This window comes from Dasypus novemcinctus, chromosome 6, assembly GCF_030445035.2.
Source record: "Dasypus novemcinctus isolate mDasNov1 chromosome 6, mDasNov1.1.hap2, whole genome shotgun sequence".
NCBI lineage: Eukaryota > Metazoa > Chordata > Mammalia > Cingulata > Dasypodidae > Dasypus > Dasypus novemcinctus.
In genome coordinates, this window is record NC_080678.1 from 34,881,248 (window position 1) to 34,894,634 (window position 13,387).

At 41.2% G+C, this 13,387-nt stretch overlaps 1 protein-coding gene across 2 annotated transcripts in view; it reads left to right on the forward strand.

Annotated features, from left to right (window-relative positions):
* Positions 1 to 13,387, forward strand: part of ABCC2 (ATP binding cassette subfamily C member 2) — a 107,232-nt gene that overhangs the window by 62,872 nt on the left and 30,973 nt on the right. For both annotated transcript variants that reach the window (XM_004459198.5, XM_058298502.2), the window contains 4 exons: positions 6,326 to 6,452; positions 6,719 to 6,857; positions 7,468 to 7,687; positions 7,840 to 7,994. In XM_004459198.5, the coding sequence (XP_004459255.1) occupies positions 6,326 to 6,452; positions 6,719 to 6,857; positions 7,468 to 7,687; positions 7,840 to 7,994 (641 nt within the window). The remainder of the gene's footprint in view (positions 1 to 6,325; positions 6,453 to 6,718; positions 6,858 to 7,467; positions 7,688 to 7,839; positions 7,995 to 13,387) is intronic.

Sequence of the window (13,387 nt, forward strand, 5' to 3'; positions counted from 1 at the left end):
ATGTACTCTAATTTGGGATCATGATTAGTACTCCAAAAACTGCTGGGTGTTCCAAACACCAGGGAAATCCTGGTAGCTATCTAGTCTCACAGTATATCAAAGAATACCCCTAATATCACTACCATTGTAGTCACCGACCAGCTCCAGGCAGCGATGGAGCCTGTGTACTGTGACCCTTCCGGAGACCTGCTAGCAGTAGTCCCATGAGCTGTTCTGGGTGCCAGCTTCAGGCTGTTGTCACCAGCAGAAGGTCAGGACTGAGAAGGCAAGATTTGGAGGGTGCAGGGGAATTGCAGAAGTCAATCAGAACAGGGAGTAGTGCAGCACCTACAAAAAGGAACAAATTCAGGCTGTGATTTCTGGCCATTTGATGGCCTAAAACCATCCTGTGGAACACAAGAGTCTGAAAGAAAATCCTAAACCAGGAAGTCCATAAGCACGGAAGGGATGGAGAAGAAACAAAAACAGGAAAGTGTGGGTGGCAAAGATTGGAAGCCAGGCCAGAGGGTATCAGACACCAGCAAAAAAGAAGTTGGCTAGCAATTAGGGAAATACGAATCGAAATCACAATGAGATATCATTCATACCTGTTGGGATGGCTATTATTGAGAAAAAAAAAAGGAAAATAACAAGTGTTAGCAAGGATTCAGAGAAATTAGAAATCTCAGGCATTGCTGGTAGGAATATAAAATAGTTCAACAGCTGTGGCAAATAATTTGCTAGTTCCCCCAAAAGTTAAACTTGGTATTACCATATGATCCAGCAATTCCACTCTTAGGTATATACCCCAAAGAACTGGAAGCAGGGATTCGATCAGGTATTTGCACACCAATGTTCATAACAGCATTATTCATAATAGTCAAAAGATGGAAACAGCCTGTGTCCACCAGTAAATGAATGGGTAAATAAAATATCCATCCAATGGAATCCTATCCAGCCACAAACAGGAATGAAGTTCTGATATATATACAACATTAATGAACCTTGAAAACATTATGCTAAATGAAATAAGCCAGACACAAAAGGACGTATATTGTATGATTCCACTTGTACGAAATATCTAGAATAAGCAAATTCATAGAGACGAAACATAGATTAGAGGTTACCAGGAGCTGGGGATGGACGAATGGGAAGTTACTGTTTAATGAGTACAGAGTTTCTGTTTGGAGTGATGAAAAAATTTTGGTAATGGCAATACTGATGTAGCACAATATTGTAAATGTAATCAGTGCCACTGAATTGTATGCTTAAAATGGTTAAAGGCAGATTTTAAGTCACACATATATGCTACCACAATTAGAGAGAGAGAGGGAGAAGAAGGAAAAAAAGGAAGGGAGGGAGGGAAGGAGAGAGGAAGAAAAAATAAAGTGAGAGATTTTAATCAGCTTTTATATGTTCTGGTGTTGGCCTGGAGAAAACAAAAAGCGTATGTCAGGAGCAGGAAGTGAAGTACCCAAGTAAAGGGCAGTGTCTGATGCTAGATCCTTATAAGTTACTACTCTATCAATCTTATCTCCATAGGTGGGTTTTTTATGTTAATTGTAAACACATTTTTCTGACTTGCCTGGATCTGAGTTTCTGGATTCTGTTATAAACCCCCATGTGTGGACCGCCCTCTATAAAGAATCCTGTCTTTTATGTACAAAGTACAGTTTGCAAAAACAGTCCAGTAAATCCTTGTTCTCGTGAACATCAGTATTGCTAAGCAGTTGCATAAACCCCAGTTTTTGCATGCTGTTGCGTTGGTTCCAGGACTCAGTATATAGACCACATGATGGTGGAATAAAGAGAAGACAGGAGGGCAAAGGGAGTTGTATCAGTATTGGCTCTGTTAGGTTATTTTCCAGATAGTTTGCCTTGAAACCTCGCTGTTTTAGTTTGCTAAACACTGCCAAAGCAATATACCAGGAATGGATTGACTTTTACAATGGGAATTTATTAGGTTAAAAGCTTACAGTTCTGAGGCTGTGAAAGTGTCCAAATCAAGACATCATCAGAGAGGCTGTCTCCACTGAGCTGCAGCTGTGGGTGATGAGGCATGTGGCAGGGCGCAGTGCCGTCTGCTTGTCTCTCCTGTCTCCTCCCAGCCTCGCTGCCTTTAACCTCAGGCTTTCTCCATCTGTGGCTTTTCTTCTTCCTGAATTTGTCAACTTTTGGAGGCCTTCCTCTGTCTCTGCAGACTTCTTTCTGTGTCTGCAGCTTTTATTCCTCCATTTATTAAAGACGTAAGAGGATTAAGATCCACCCTGTGTCACGACATACTGAAGTGATCTAATTAAAAGGCAGGTCCCTAAACTGGATCTAGTCAAAAGGTCCCATCTACAATAGGTTTACTTGCATAGTAATGGATTAGCTTTTTTTCTCTCCCCCTCCCCCATCGTGCTGTTTTTTGCTGTCTATGTCCATTTACTGTGTGATCTTCTATATCTCTTTCTCTTTTTGTCTTCTCTTCTCGTCTTTCTCTTCTAGGATTCACCAGGATTCTATCCTGGGAACCTCTGATGTGGTGAGAGGTTCCCTGTCAATTGTGCCACCTCAGTTCCTGGTCTCTGCTGCACTTCACCTTGACTCTCCCCTTCGTCTCTCTTTTGTTTCAACATCATCTTGCTGCGTGACTCACTTGCACAGGCACTGGCTCACCACATGGACACTTGGCTCTCTACACGGGCACTGGCTTGCCATGCAGGCACGCTTTCTCTTCTTTTTCACCAGGAGGCCCCAGGGATCGAACCCAGGTCCTCCCATATGGTAGGCAGAGGCCCTATCACTTGAGTCCCATCTGCTTCCCTGGATTAGCTTTAAGAACAGGATTTTCTGGGATCCACGCAGCTTCAAACTATCACACTAGCATCATGCTAGTGAACATCCAATGATTCTTTTTTTTTTTTTTTTTTGAGGTATTGGGGGCGGGGATTGAACCCAGGACCTCATATGTGGGAAGCCAGCACTCAACCACTGAGCCACATCAGCTTCCCTCAGTTGGTTTTTTGTTTGTTTTGCTTGTTGTTTGTTTTTGTTTTTTTCAGGAGGTACCAGAAACTGAACATGGGACCTCCCATATGGGAGGCAGGCACTTAACTGCTTGAGCCACATCTGCTCCTCCCAATGTATCTTTTTCTATCACATATACATAGTCATGCAAATGCTTGAATTCATTTGCTTATTAATCCATCCACAAATAATTCATTGTCTATTGTGTGTAAGATCAGGTCATCATTTAATGCATCAGGCAATGGGTTTCTTTGCTTGTTTCTTGAGATGAAAATTTACCCTTTTAGGGAAGCGGACTTGGCCCAATGGATAGGGTGTCCGCCTACCACATGGGAAGTCGTGGTTCAAACGCCGGGCCCCCTTGACCCGTGTGGAGCTGGCCCATGTGCAGTGCTGGTGTGCGCAAGGAGTGCCCTGCCATGCAGGGGTGTCCCCGCATAGGGGAACCCCATGCACAAGGAGTGTGCCCCTTAAGGAGAGCTGCCCAGTGCAAAAAAAAGTGCAGCCTGCCCAAGAATGGCACCACACACACGGAGAGCTGATGCAACAAGATGATGCAACAAAAAGAAACACAGATTCCCAGTGCTGCTGATAAGGATAGAAGTGGTCACAGAAGAACACACAGCAAATGGACACAGAGAGTAGACAATGGGGGGGGAGGGGTGGAGGAGGGGAAATATATGAAAAATAAATCTTAAGAAAGAAAATTTACCTTTTAAATAGTTCAATTTAGTGGCTTTCAGTATATTCACAAAGTTGTACAACCTTCACCACTATATAATCACAGAGCATTTTCTTCATCTCCAAAATAAACCCCATACACATTAATATCACTACTTATTCCCATGCTCCCAGACCCTGTATATAAGTCCCTTAACAGATATGCTTTGGATGTTATATGGAAGTTCTTCAGGTGATAAGATGTAAACACAGATAGCCAGACAACCAAGAATGCGCAGAAGAACAGCTTTATTGTTAATAGATCAAAGGGCCTAGGGTGCAAGAGGGGGAGTGAGGGTGGCAAAGGGGCCCAGGGCTTACCTAACCTAGGCTCCTGCAAGGTTCAGTGGAGGCAGGCGGGAGGGAGAAGAAGAATATGGGTCCTGGGTTCTTGCCTTTGTTGTGACCCAGAGGGGAGGAATAGGACTTTCATGCAGATGCTGGTGATTGTCAGCTTTAAACTGTGTGGCATCAAAGGCAGAAGTGTCAGCGAGGACAGCTCTTGTCATCCAAGCCATTTGGAAGTACATGTCTGGCTCGTAAATTACAACATGAAGGGCAGAAGAGCAAGGGCCGTTTGGGGAAGTGGAGGGCAGCTTTTATCATCCAAACCATGTGGGAGTATGGGCCTTGCTAGTTGCAGCTATGCCCAGGGCAGGGCTAACCAGGGTGGTCACTCAAAAGGGGAAATTTACGACTAAGCTGGGCAAGATGACAAGACATCAAATATACTTTATTTTACACGATTACTAGATAAATGATTGGCAAATATTTTCTCCCATTCTCTGGGTTGTCATTTCACTTTCTTGATGGTGTCCTTTTTTTTTTTTTAAGATTTATTTTTTATTTATTTCTCCCTTCTTCTCCCCCGCCCCCGTTGTCTGTTCTCTGTGTCCATTTGCTGTGTGTTTTTTCTGTGTCTGCTTGCATTCTTGTCAACAGCACCAGCAATCTCTTTCTTTTTGTTGGCATCATCTTGCTGTGTCGGCTCTCTGTGTGTGCAGCGCCATTCCTGGGCAGGCTGCGCTCTTTTTGCACGGGGCAGCTCTCCTTACAGGGCGCACTCCTTGTATGTGAGGCTCCCCTATGCGTGGGACACCCCTACGTAGCAGGGCACTCCTTGCACACATCAGCACTGCATGTGGGCCAGCTCACCACATGGGTCAGGAGGCCCTGGGTTTGAACCCTGGACCTCCTATATGGTTGGCGGATGCTCTATCAGTTGAGCCAAATCCCCTTCCCTCTTGATGGTGTCCTTTTAAGCGCAATGGTTTTTTTTAAATAAAATATTTTTGAAGTATATCATCCATGCATGAGCATATATAAACAATAAGTGTATAGTAAAATACGTGAATTTACAAAGCAAACATGCATATCATCATGCAAGGGTCCCATATGTCTCCCCACCACCAACACCTTGCATTGTTGTGAAAGCACAATTTTAAAAATTTTGATGAAGTCCAATTTATGTTTTATCTTTTGTCATTTGTACATTTGGTGACAGATTGAAGAAACCACTGCCTAATCCAAGGTCATGAAGATTTATGTCTAAGTTTTCTTCTAAGAGTTTTTCAATTTTAGCTCCTACATTTAGGCCTTTGATCCATTTTGAGTTATTTTTTGTACATGGTTTGAGGTAGGGGTCCGATTTCATTCTTTTACAAGGGATATCCAATTGTCCTAGCACCATTTGTTGAAAGGATTATTTGCTCTCCATTTAATTGCTATGGCACCCTTGTTGAAAATCAATTGACCATCAATATAAGGGTTTATTTCTGAACTCTAACTCTATTCCATTGAGCTATATGTTTACCCTTTGCCAGTATTGATTATGCAGCTTCGTGGTACTTTTTGAAATCAGAAAGTGTGACTCCTCCAACTTATTTCTTCTTTTTCAAGACTGTTTTGACTATTTGGGGTTCCTTGTACTTCCAGATGAATTTTAAGATCAGCTTGTCTACTTCTGCAATGAAGAGGAATTTTGATAGGGATTGTTTTGAATCTATAAAGCAATTTGAGGAGTAGTTCCATCTTAACAATATTAAGTCTTTCAATCCATCAACATGCCAATGTTCTCACTTCTACAGTGGAAGAGCAGATTTTTGGAGGTCTTTTTTCCAGCATTCCCACTGATACCCAAACTATGCTTTACATTTTATTCTATTTTATTTATTTTATGTTCAGGGTATGCTTTTAAATGCTTTAAATTCATAAAAGTTTGTCAAAATTATTTGAATTTCAAGAAGAGCATTTTCAATTTATGCTCACCTTTTTGGTCAATTCTGGAAATGCTGACAATTACGTTTGTCTACCATAACCCTTAAAAGTTCTTTCCTACCCCAAAGGAACTTAAGGTTTGAGTGGAGTCTCTGGGAGTATTTTTCCTCATTTTGACTATTTTCTCTTCCAGTGGAATATTAACTCACCTCTCCTTTATCCTTGTATATCTCAATAAGAAGATGTGCTAATAACTAACATTTCTGAAGTTAAAGAGTCCAGCCTATGTCTGGGATTCCTTGCTGAAGCCAGAAAGATCAGAGAAGGTTCCTCTCTGTTTACAGGTCTGCAAAAACTCTATACAGCTGTTTTCCTAATCTCTAATGTGTCTCCCTAGTCAATGATAGCAGTGAAGAAGAAGACGACGACTCTGGGTTGATACCCAATATAGAGGAAATCCCTGAAGATGTGGCCTCCTTGAACACGAAAAGAGAAAACAGTCTTCGTAGAACAATCAGTTGCAGGTTGGTTATCTATTCAAGTGGCAGCTTTCATCACTTCCATATTTCCACCTGTCCTTTCTCTTTTTCTCCCTAGGTTTTTCCAGAGGGGGTGGATGTCATCGATATTGCCAACTCTTCCTTTGTTTCTTTGTGCGGGTGCCGCTTTTCCCCATCTGCTTTGAGATTCACTTTGATGTAAATAGAATGATGGTGACATGTGCCTGCAAGAACATCCTTAAGATAACATCTACATACTCAGGAAAACTTTTCCCCTCTCCATCTCTCAGTTCTAGGTCCAAAGGCAGGCATCTGAAGTCCCTGAAAAACTCCTTGAAAACTCAAAATGTGAGGCGAAAGCCAAAAGAAGAGGAAATATTAGTGAAAGGACAAAAACTAATTAAGAAGGAACTCATGGAAACTGGAAAGGTGATAAAAGTCTTGGGATCTGAAAATGTAAAGTTAGATGAAATCTGAATACATATGTACAGGATATGTCCTACATCCTTTACACATCTTCAAATTCATTATTGAAATGTTAGCAAAGGCTCTGGGCTTTTACCAAATCATATTTCCATGAAGAATGGCATGTTTCCCAAGAATATTCTCACCCCAACACTTCACAAGTGTTTGAATCCATTCTGATAGGTAGAGAACAAAACTGCTTTGATATACGTTTCTGGAAGCCATGCTACCTGAATAACACCAGTCTCAGAACACATCATTCAAATTAATAAGATTTAAAACCCACAGATTCCAAGTTCTGCAGCATATCCCTTCAACCCTACTCTTTATATCTTCCACCTCTTAATTGACTCTAGAAGCCCACTAATACCCTGATGGCTATTTGCCTGCATTGCATTCCAACATTGATCTATTATTGTGGCCCAGTGCAGAACTGGTGACCACAAACTACCAAATTTTGCTACTGCTGCCCAATTTTCCAAGGGACTGCACTCCCTGTTCTAATTGATGTTTTGAGTAATTCCTCACCAAAAGCTTGCAGGAATTCCATTAATTTTGAGGTGGGGCTTTACAGGTGAAGTTCTCCATCTATCTGAAGTACCTACAAGCAATAGGATGGTGTCCAATATTCTCCATCATCTTGGCCTACATGATGAATTCTGCGTCTTTTATTGGAGCCAACCTCTGGCTCAGTGCTTGGACCAATGACTCTAAGACCTTCAATAGCACCAACTATCCAGCCTCTCAGAGGGACTTGAGAGTCGGGGTCTATGGAGCCCTGGGATTGGCACAAGGTATGTCTGATGGCTACAACAGCCATCCCTTGTGGAATCTGTCTGGGCCCTGTGCTTTGTCTGGACTTAGGCAAACATTTGCCATTATGTCCTTGACACAAGTCTTCAGGGATCCCTGTGCATGGTACTGACGGAATTGATTCCCTTTCTAGGTGTATTTGTGCTCCTAGCAAATCTCTGTTGTGCCCATGGTACCATCCATGCAGCAAATATCCTGCACAGAAAACTGCTGAACAATGTCCTTCGCGCACCCATGAGTTTTTTTGACACAACACCCTCAGGCCGGATTGTGAACAGGTTTTCTGGTGTAAGTATCTCAAGGGCTATAAGGTGATGTGTTTATGTACTAAGAATCTTTCTATTTCTAACAGTGAAGGAATTCTCATATCACCTTTGATGACTCTGTGCAGTTCCAGTTCCTTGTCCACTCATCAAGAAAATGTTTTTGAAGTACTTCCTGTGAGGTCCGGGGGATCTGGGGATACAGGAATGAACAGTTCTGGCCTTTCAAAGAGTTCACAGTCTTCTGAGGGAGACAGCCAAGGAATCAAAGGATTAGGATAGGATATGGCAAACCAGTTACAATGGTATGTACAAGGGTGTTGTGGGATTACAAAGGAGGGACAGAGAAAAAGAGGTACTAGCTCAGACGGTGTGACTGAGGGTGGGAAATGCCAGAAAAGGTGAAGTCTGAGTTAACTCTTGGAAGTTAGCGAGGGAGATGTCGGCCAAGGGGGTGGGTAAGATGAAAAGAAGCAGGATGAAAAGGATTTTTCTGCTGAGGGAAAAACGTAAGTAAAAGCACTTTCATTTATATCTGTTACAGTAATAAAAGGGGTAGGAAGGGTAATCTTTTACTTGATCTCTGCCTCCATTCCTTAAACTTCCTTCTTAGATGCTTTAAGAATCAGTGAGTTAAGTCTGGCTCATGGGAGAGAGCTATATATGATTTTAATGAGGTTCTAAAACATTGTCTCCATCCACTGCAGATTCTGGAACCACTGGCATTCATTCATTCATTCATTCATTCAACATTTATTGTGCACCTTCTATGAGCCAAGTACCATACTAGACACAGAAATACACAATAAATGTTAAAATCGTAGATAACTGTCTTCCATGGGCTGCACCTAACTCAGCAATTCTTTTTTTTTAATAGTTTTTTTTAAGATTCTCCCTGCCCCCCCCCCCCCCCCAGTTGTCTGCTCTCTGTGTCCATTCACTGTGTGTTCTTCTGTGTCCGCTTGTATTCTTGTCAGCAGCACCGGGAATCTGTGTCTTTTTTTGTTCTGTCATCTTGCTGTGTCAGCTCTTCATGTGTGTAGCTCCACTCCTAGGAAGGCTGCGCTTTTTTCGCGTGGGACGGCTCTCCTTATGGGGTGCACTCCTTGTGTGTGGGGCTCCCCTACGTGGGGGACACCCCTGTGTGGCACAGCACTCCTTGTGTGCATCAGCACTGTGCAAGGGCCAGCTCACCACCTGGATAAGGAGGCCCTGGGTTTGAACACTGGACCTCCCATGTGGTAGGCAGATGCTCCATCCATTGAGCCAAATATGCTTCCCCTCAGCAATTCTTAAAGCATTTGAAATGGAAGTTTCAGGAACAGAAGCAGAGAGCAAGCAATTCTGAGTAATACTTAACTATCATCAATAGCTTTCAGCCCTCGCTGGGAGGGAGGGGGCACATTTGTCTGAGTAGCTCTCAGCCCTTATTTCATTGGGCTTGTGGAAGATAGAATTGCTAGTCAGGGTCAGGAGGCATAGTAACTGCTTCAAAAGTGGGCAGGTGACCAGTGCCCACTTATTACCTTCCCCTGAGGCAGAAGTGATGCCCCATGATGTCACTGAGAGCAGATTCAAATGTGCTTTCTGGAATTTAATAGCACACAATTTTGGACGGGGCAATTTCTCACAGGAATTTTACAAATTTCTTAGTCCTTTCCCATGTTGCAATACATATAATTAATCTTCTGGAAAAAAGAACAGAGTTCTTTCTCTGAATTCCTTAGGAAAATAGACAATAGTCATGCCTTGCTAATTGCCTTTGTATCCCATGAAAAAAGGAAATTGTCATTAATTATATCATGACTTTTGGTATGGGAGGTAGCCCAAGCCTATAAAGAAGAGTTTGAACTAGGGTCATCTAGAACCAGTGGTTGGGCCCTTAAGAGGAGATTGAGGAAGAGGTGGAGGAAAGAAAGATGGAGAATCTGTGCCTGGTAAAGATTGCAAATTATCTGCATAGAACTGGTAGCTGATAAGGAATTCTTTTTTCTACAACACTGGACTTACAGTTATTTGCAATCTACTATAGTCCATGGTTTAACTTAGGGTTCAATGTTTGTGTTGTGCTGTTCCATGGATTTTTTATTTTATTTTATTTTATTTTAGTAACATATATACAACCTAAAATTTTCCCCTTTAACCACATTCAAATATATAATTCAGTGCTGTTAGTTACATTCATGATGTTGGGCTACCATCACCACCATCCATACTCCAAACCTTTCCATCATACGACATGGAAATTCTGTACGTTTTAACCCTTAACTCACTATTCCCTACCACCACTCCATCCCGTGGCAACTTATATCCTATATTCTGACTCAAAATGAGTTTTCTTATTCTAATTATTTCATATCAGTGAGATCATAAAATTTTTGTCCTTTCATGTTGGGCTTATTTCACTCAACATAATGACTTCAAGTTTCATCTGTATGGTCACATGTATCAGAACTTCTTTCCTTTTTACAGTTAAATAATATTTCATCGTGTGTATATAGTACATTTTGTTTATGCATTCATCAGTCGATGGACACTTGGGTTGCTTCCATCTTTTGGCAATTGTGAATAATTCCACTATGAACACTGGTGTACAAATACACTTCTATTCCCTTTCAATTCTTTTGGGTACACACTTAGAAGTAGGATTGCCATGTTATATGATAACTCTATACTTAACTTTCTGAGGAAACTCCAAACTATCTTCCACAGCAGCTTCACTGTTTTATAGTCCCACCAGCAATGAATGAGTGTTCTTATTTCCCCACATCCTTTCCAACAATTGTAATTCTATGCTTTTCTAATAGTAGCCATTCTAATGAGTGTGAAATGCCATGTGCTTTTGATTTGCATTTCCTTAATGGTTAATGTATTAGTCAACCAAAATGGTGCTGATGCAAAATACCAGAAATTGGTTGGTTTTTATAAAGGGTATTTATTTGGGATAGGAGCTTACAGATACCAGGCTGTAAAGCATAAGTTACTTCCCTCACCAAAGTCTATTTTCACCTGTTGGAGCAAGATGGCTGCTGACTTCTGTGAGGGTTCTGGCTTCCTGGGTTCCTCCCTCCCAGGGTCTTGCTTCTCTCTGGGTTCAGGGTTCCTCTCTTCCTAGGACTTGCTTCTTCCTGGGTTCAGAGTTCCTCTCTTTCTGGGGCTTGCTTCTCTTTCCTCTGTGAGCTTACTTCCTGAGGCTCTAGCATAAGTCTTCAGCGTCAAACTCCAACATCAAAAACTCCAACATCAAAAACTCCTCAACTCTGTCCCTTGCCATGCCACCAAGAGGTGGGGACTCAGTGCCCTAATGACGTGGCCCAATCAAAGCCCTAATCATAACTTAATCCCACCCAGGTACAGACCAGATTACAAACATAATCTAATATCTATTTTTGGAATTCATAACCATATCAAACTGCTGCAATTAATGATGGTTTGAGCGTCTTCTCATGTGTTTTTTTGACCATTTGTATATCTTCTTTGGAGAAATGGCTACTCAAGTTGTTTGCCCATGTTATAATTGGGTTGTTTGTCTTTTTGTTGTTGAGTGAAGGATTTCTTTATATATTCTAGATATTAAACCATTATCAGATGTGGTTTCCAAATATTTTCTCCCATTATGTAGGCAGTCATTTTACTTTCATGATAAAGTCCTTTGAAATACAAAAGATTTCAGTTTTGATGAGGTCCCATTTGTTTGGGTTTTTTTTCTTTTGTTCCTGGTTCTTTGGGTATAAAATCGAAGAAATAATTGTCTAACTCAAGGTACTGAAGGTGCTTCCCTATGTTTTCTTCTAGGAGTTTAATAGTTCTGGTTTTCATATTTATATCTTTGATCTATTTTGAGTTAATTTTTAATTTGGTGTGAGGTAGGGTCCACCTTCATTCTTTTGTAAATGGAGATCCAGTTTTCCCAGCATGATTTGTTGAAGAGACTATTCTTTCCCAACTGAGTGGTCTGTGGCCGCTTATCAAAAATCAGTAGGCAATAAATGTTAGGGTTGATTTTTGAACTCTCAATTTGATTACATTGGTCTATATGCCTACACTTATGCTAGTAGCACAGTAATCAAAATAGTATCATGCCGTTTTGATTACTGTGGCTTTGTAATAAGTTTTAAGATAGGGAAGTGTGAGTCCTCCAATTCCTTCTTTTCCATGATGGTCTTGGCAATTCAGGGCCCCTTACCCTTCCATATAAATTTGATTTGGCTTTTCCATTTCTGCAGTAAAGGCTGTTGGAATTTGTAAATTGCTTTGGGTAGAATTGATGTCTTAATAATATTTAGTCTTCCAATTCATGAACACAGAAAGTCCTTCCATTTATTTAGTCTTTGATTTCTTTTAGCAATGCTTTATAGTTTTCCATGTACAATTCCTTTACATCCTTGGTTAGATAATTGACTCCTTTAGTTGCTGTTGTAAATGGAATTTTTTTCTTGATTTCTTCTTCAGGTTGTTCATTGCTTGTGTATAAAAACACTGCTGATTTTCGAGTATTGATCTTGTACTACCACTTTGCTGACTTCATCTATTAGTTCTAGCAGCTCTAGGAGTTTTGTTGAGAATTGTTCAGGATTTTCTTTACATAGGATCATGTCATCTACAAATAGAGAAAATTTTACTTCCTCCTTTCCAATTTGGAAGCCTTTTATTTCTTTTTCTTGCCTAATTGCCTTGGTGAGAACTTCTAGTACAATGTTGCATAACAGTGGTGACAGTGGGCATCCTTGTCTTGTTCCTGATCTTAAGAGGGAAGGCTTTCAGTCTTTCACCATTAAGTAGAATATTAGTTATGGGCTTCTGACTTGTGCCCTTTATCATGCTGAGGAAGTTTTCTTCTATTCCTAGTGTTCTAATGTTTTTTATCAAGAAAAAGTGCTGTATTTTGTCAAATGCCTTTTCTGCACCAATTGAAATGATCATGTGGGTTTTTCCCCCTTCATTCTGTTAGTGCAGTATATTGCATTAATTGATTTTCTTATGTTGAACTACCCTTGCATACCTGGGATAAATCCCACTTGGTCATGCTAAATAAATCTTTTATTTTTTTATTTTTATTTTTATTTTTTATTTTTTATTGATTTTGTAAAAATATTACATTAAAAATATATGAGGTCCCATTCGAGCCCACCACCCCCACCGCACCCCTCCCCCCCCCCCCAGCAATACTCACTCCCATCATCATGACACATCCATTGCATTTGGTAAGTACATCTCTGGGTATCTCTGCACCTCATGGTCATTGGTCCACATCATGGCCCACACTCTCCCCCATTCCATCCAGTGAGCCCTGGGAGGATTTACAATGTCCGGTGATTGCCCCTGAAGCACCATCCAGGGCAACTCCAAGTCCCAAAGGCGCCTCCACATCTCATCTCTTCCTGCCATTCCCCATACCCATCAGCCACCATGTCCACT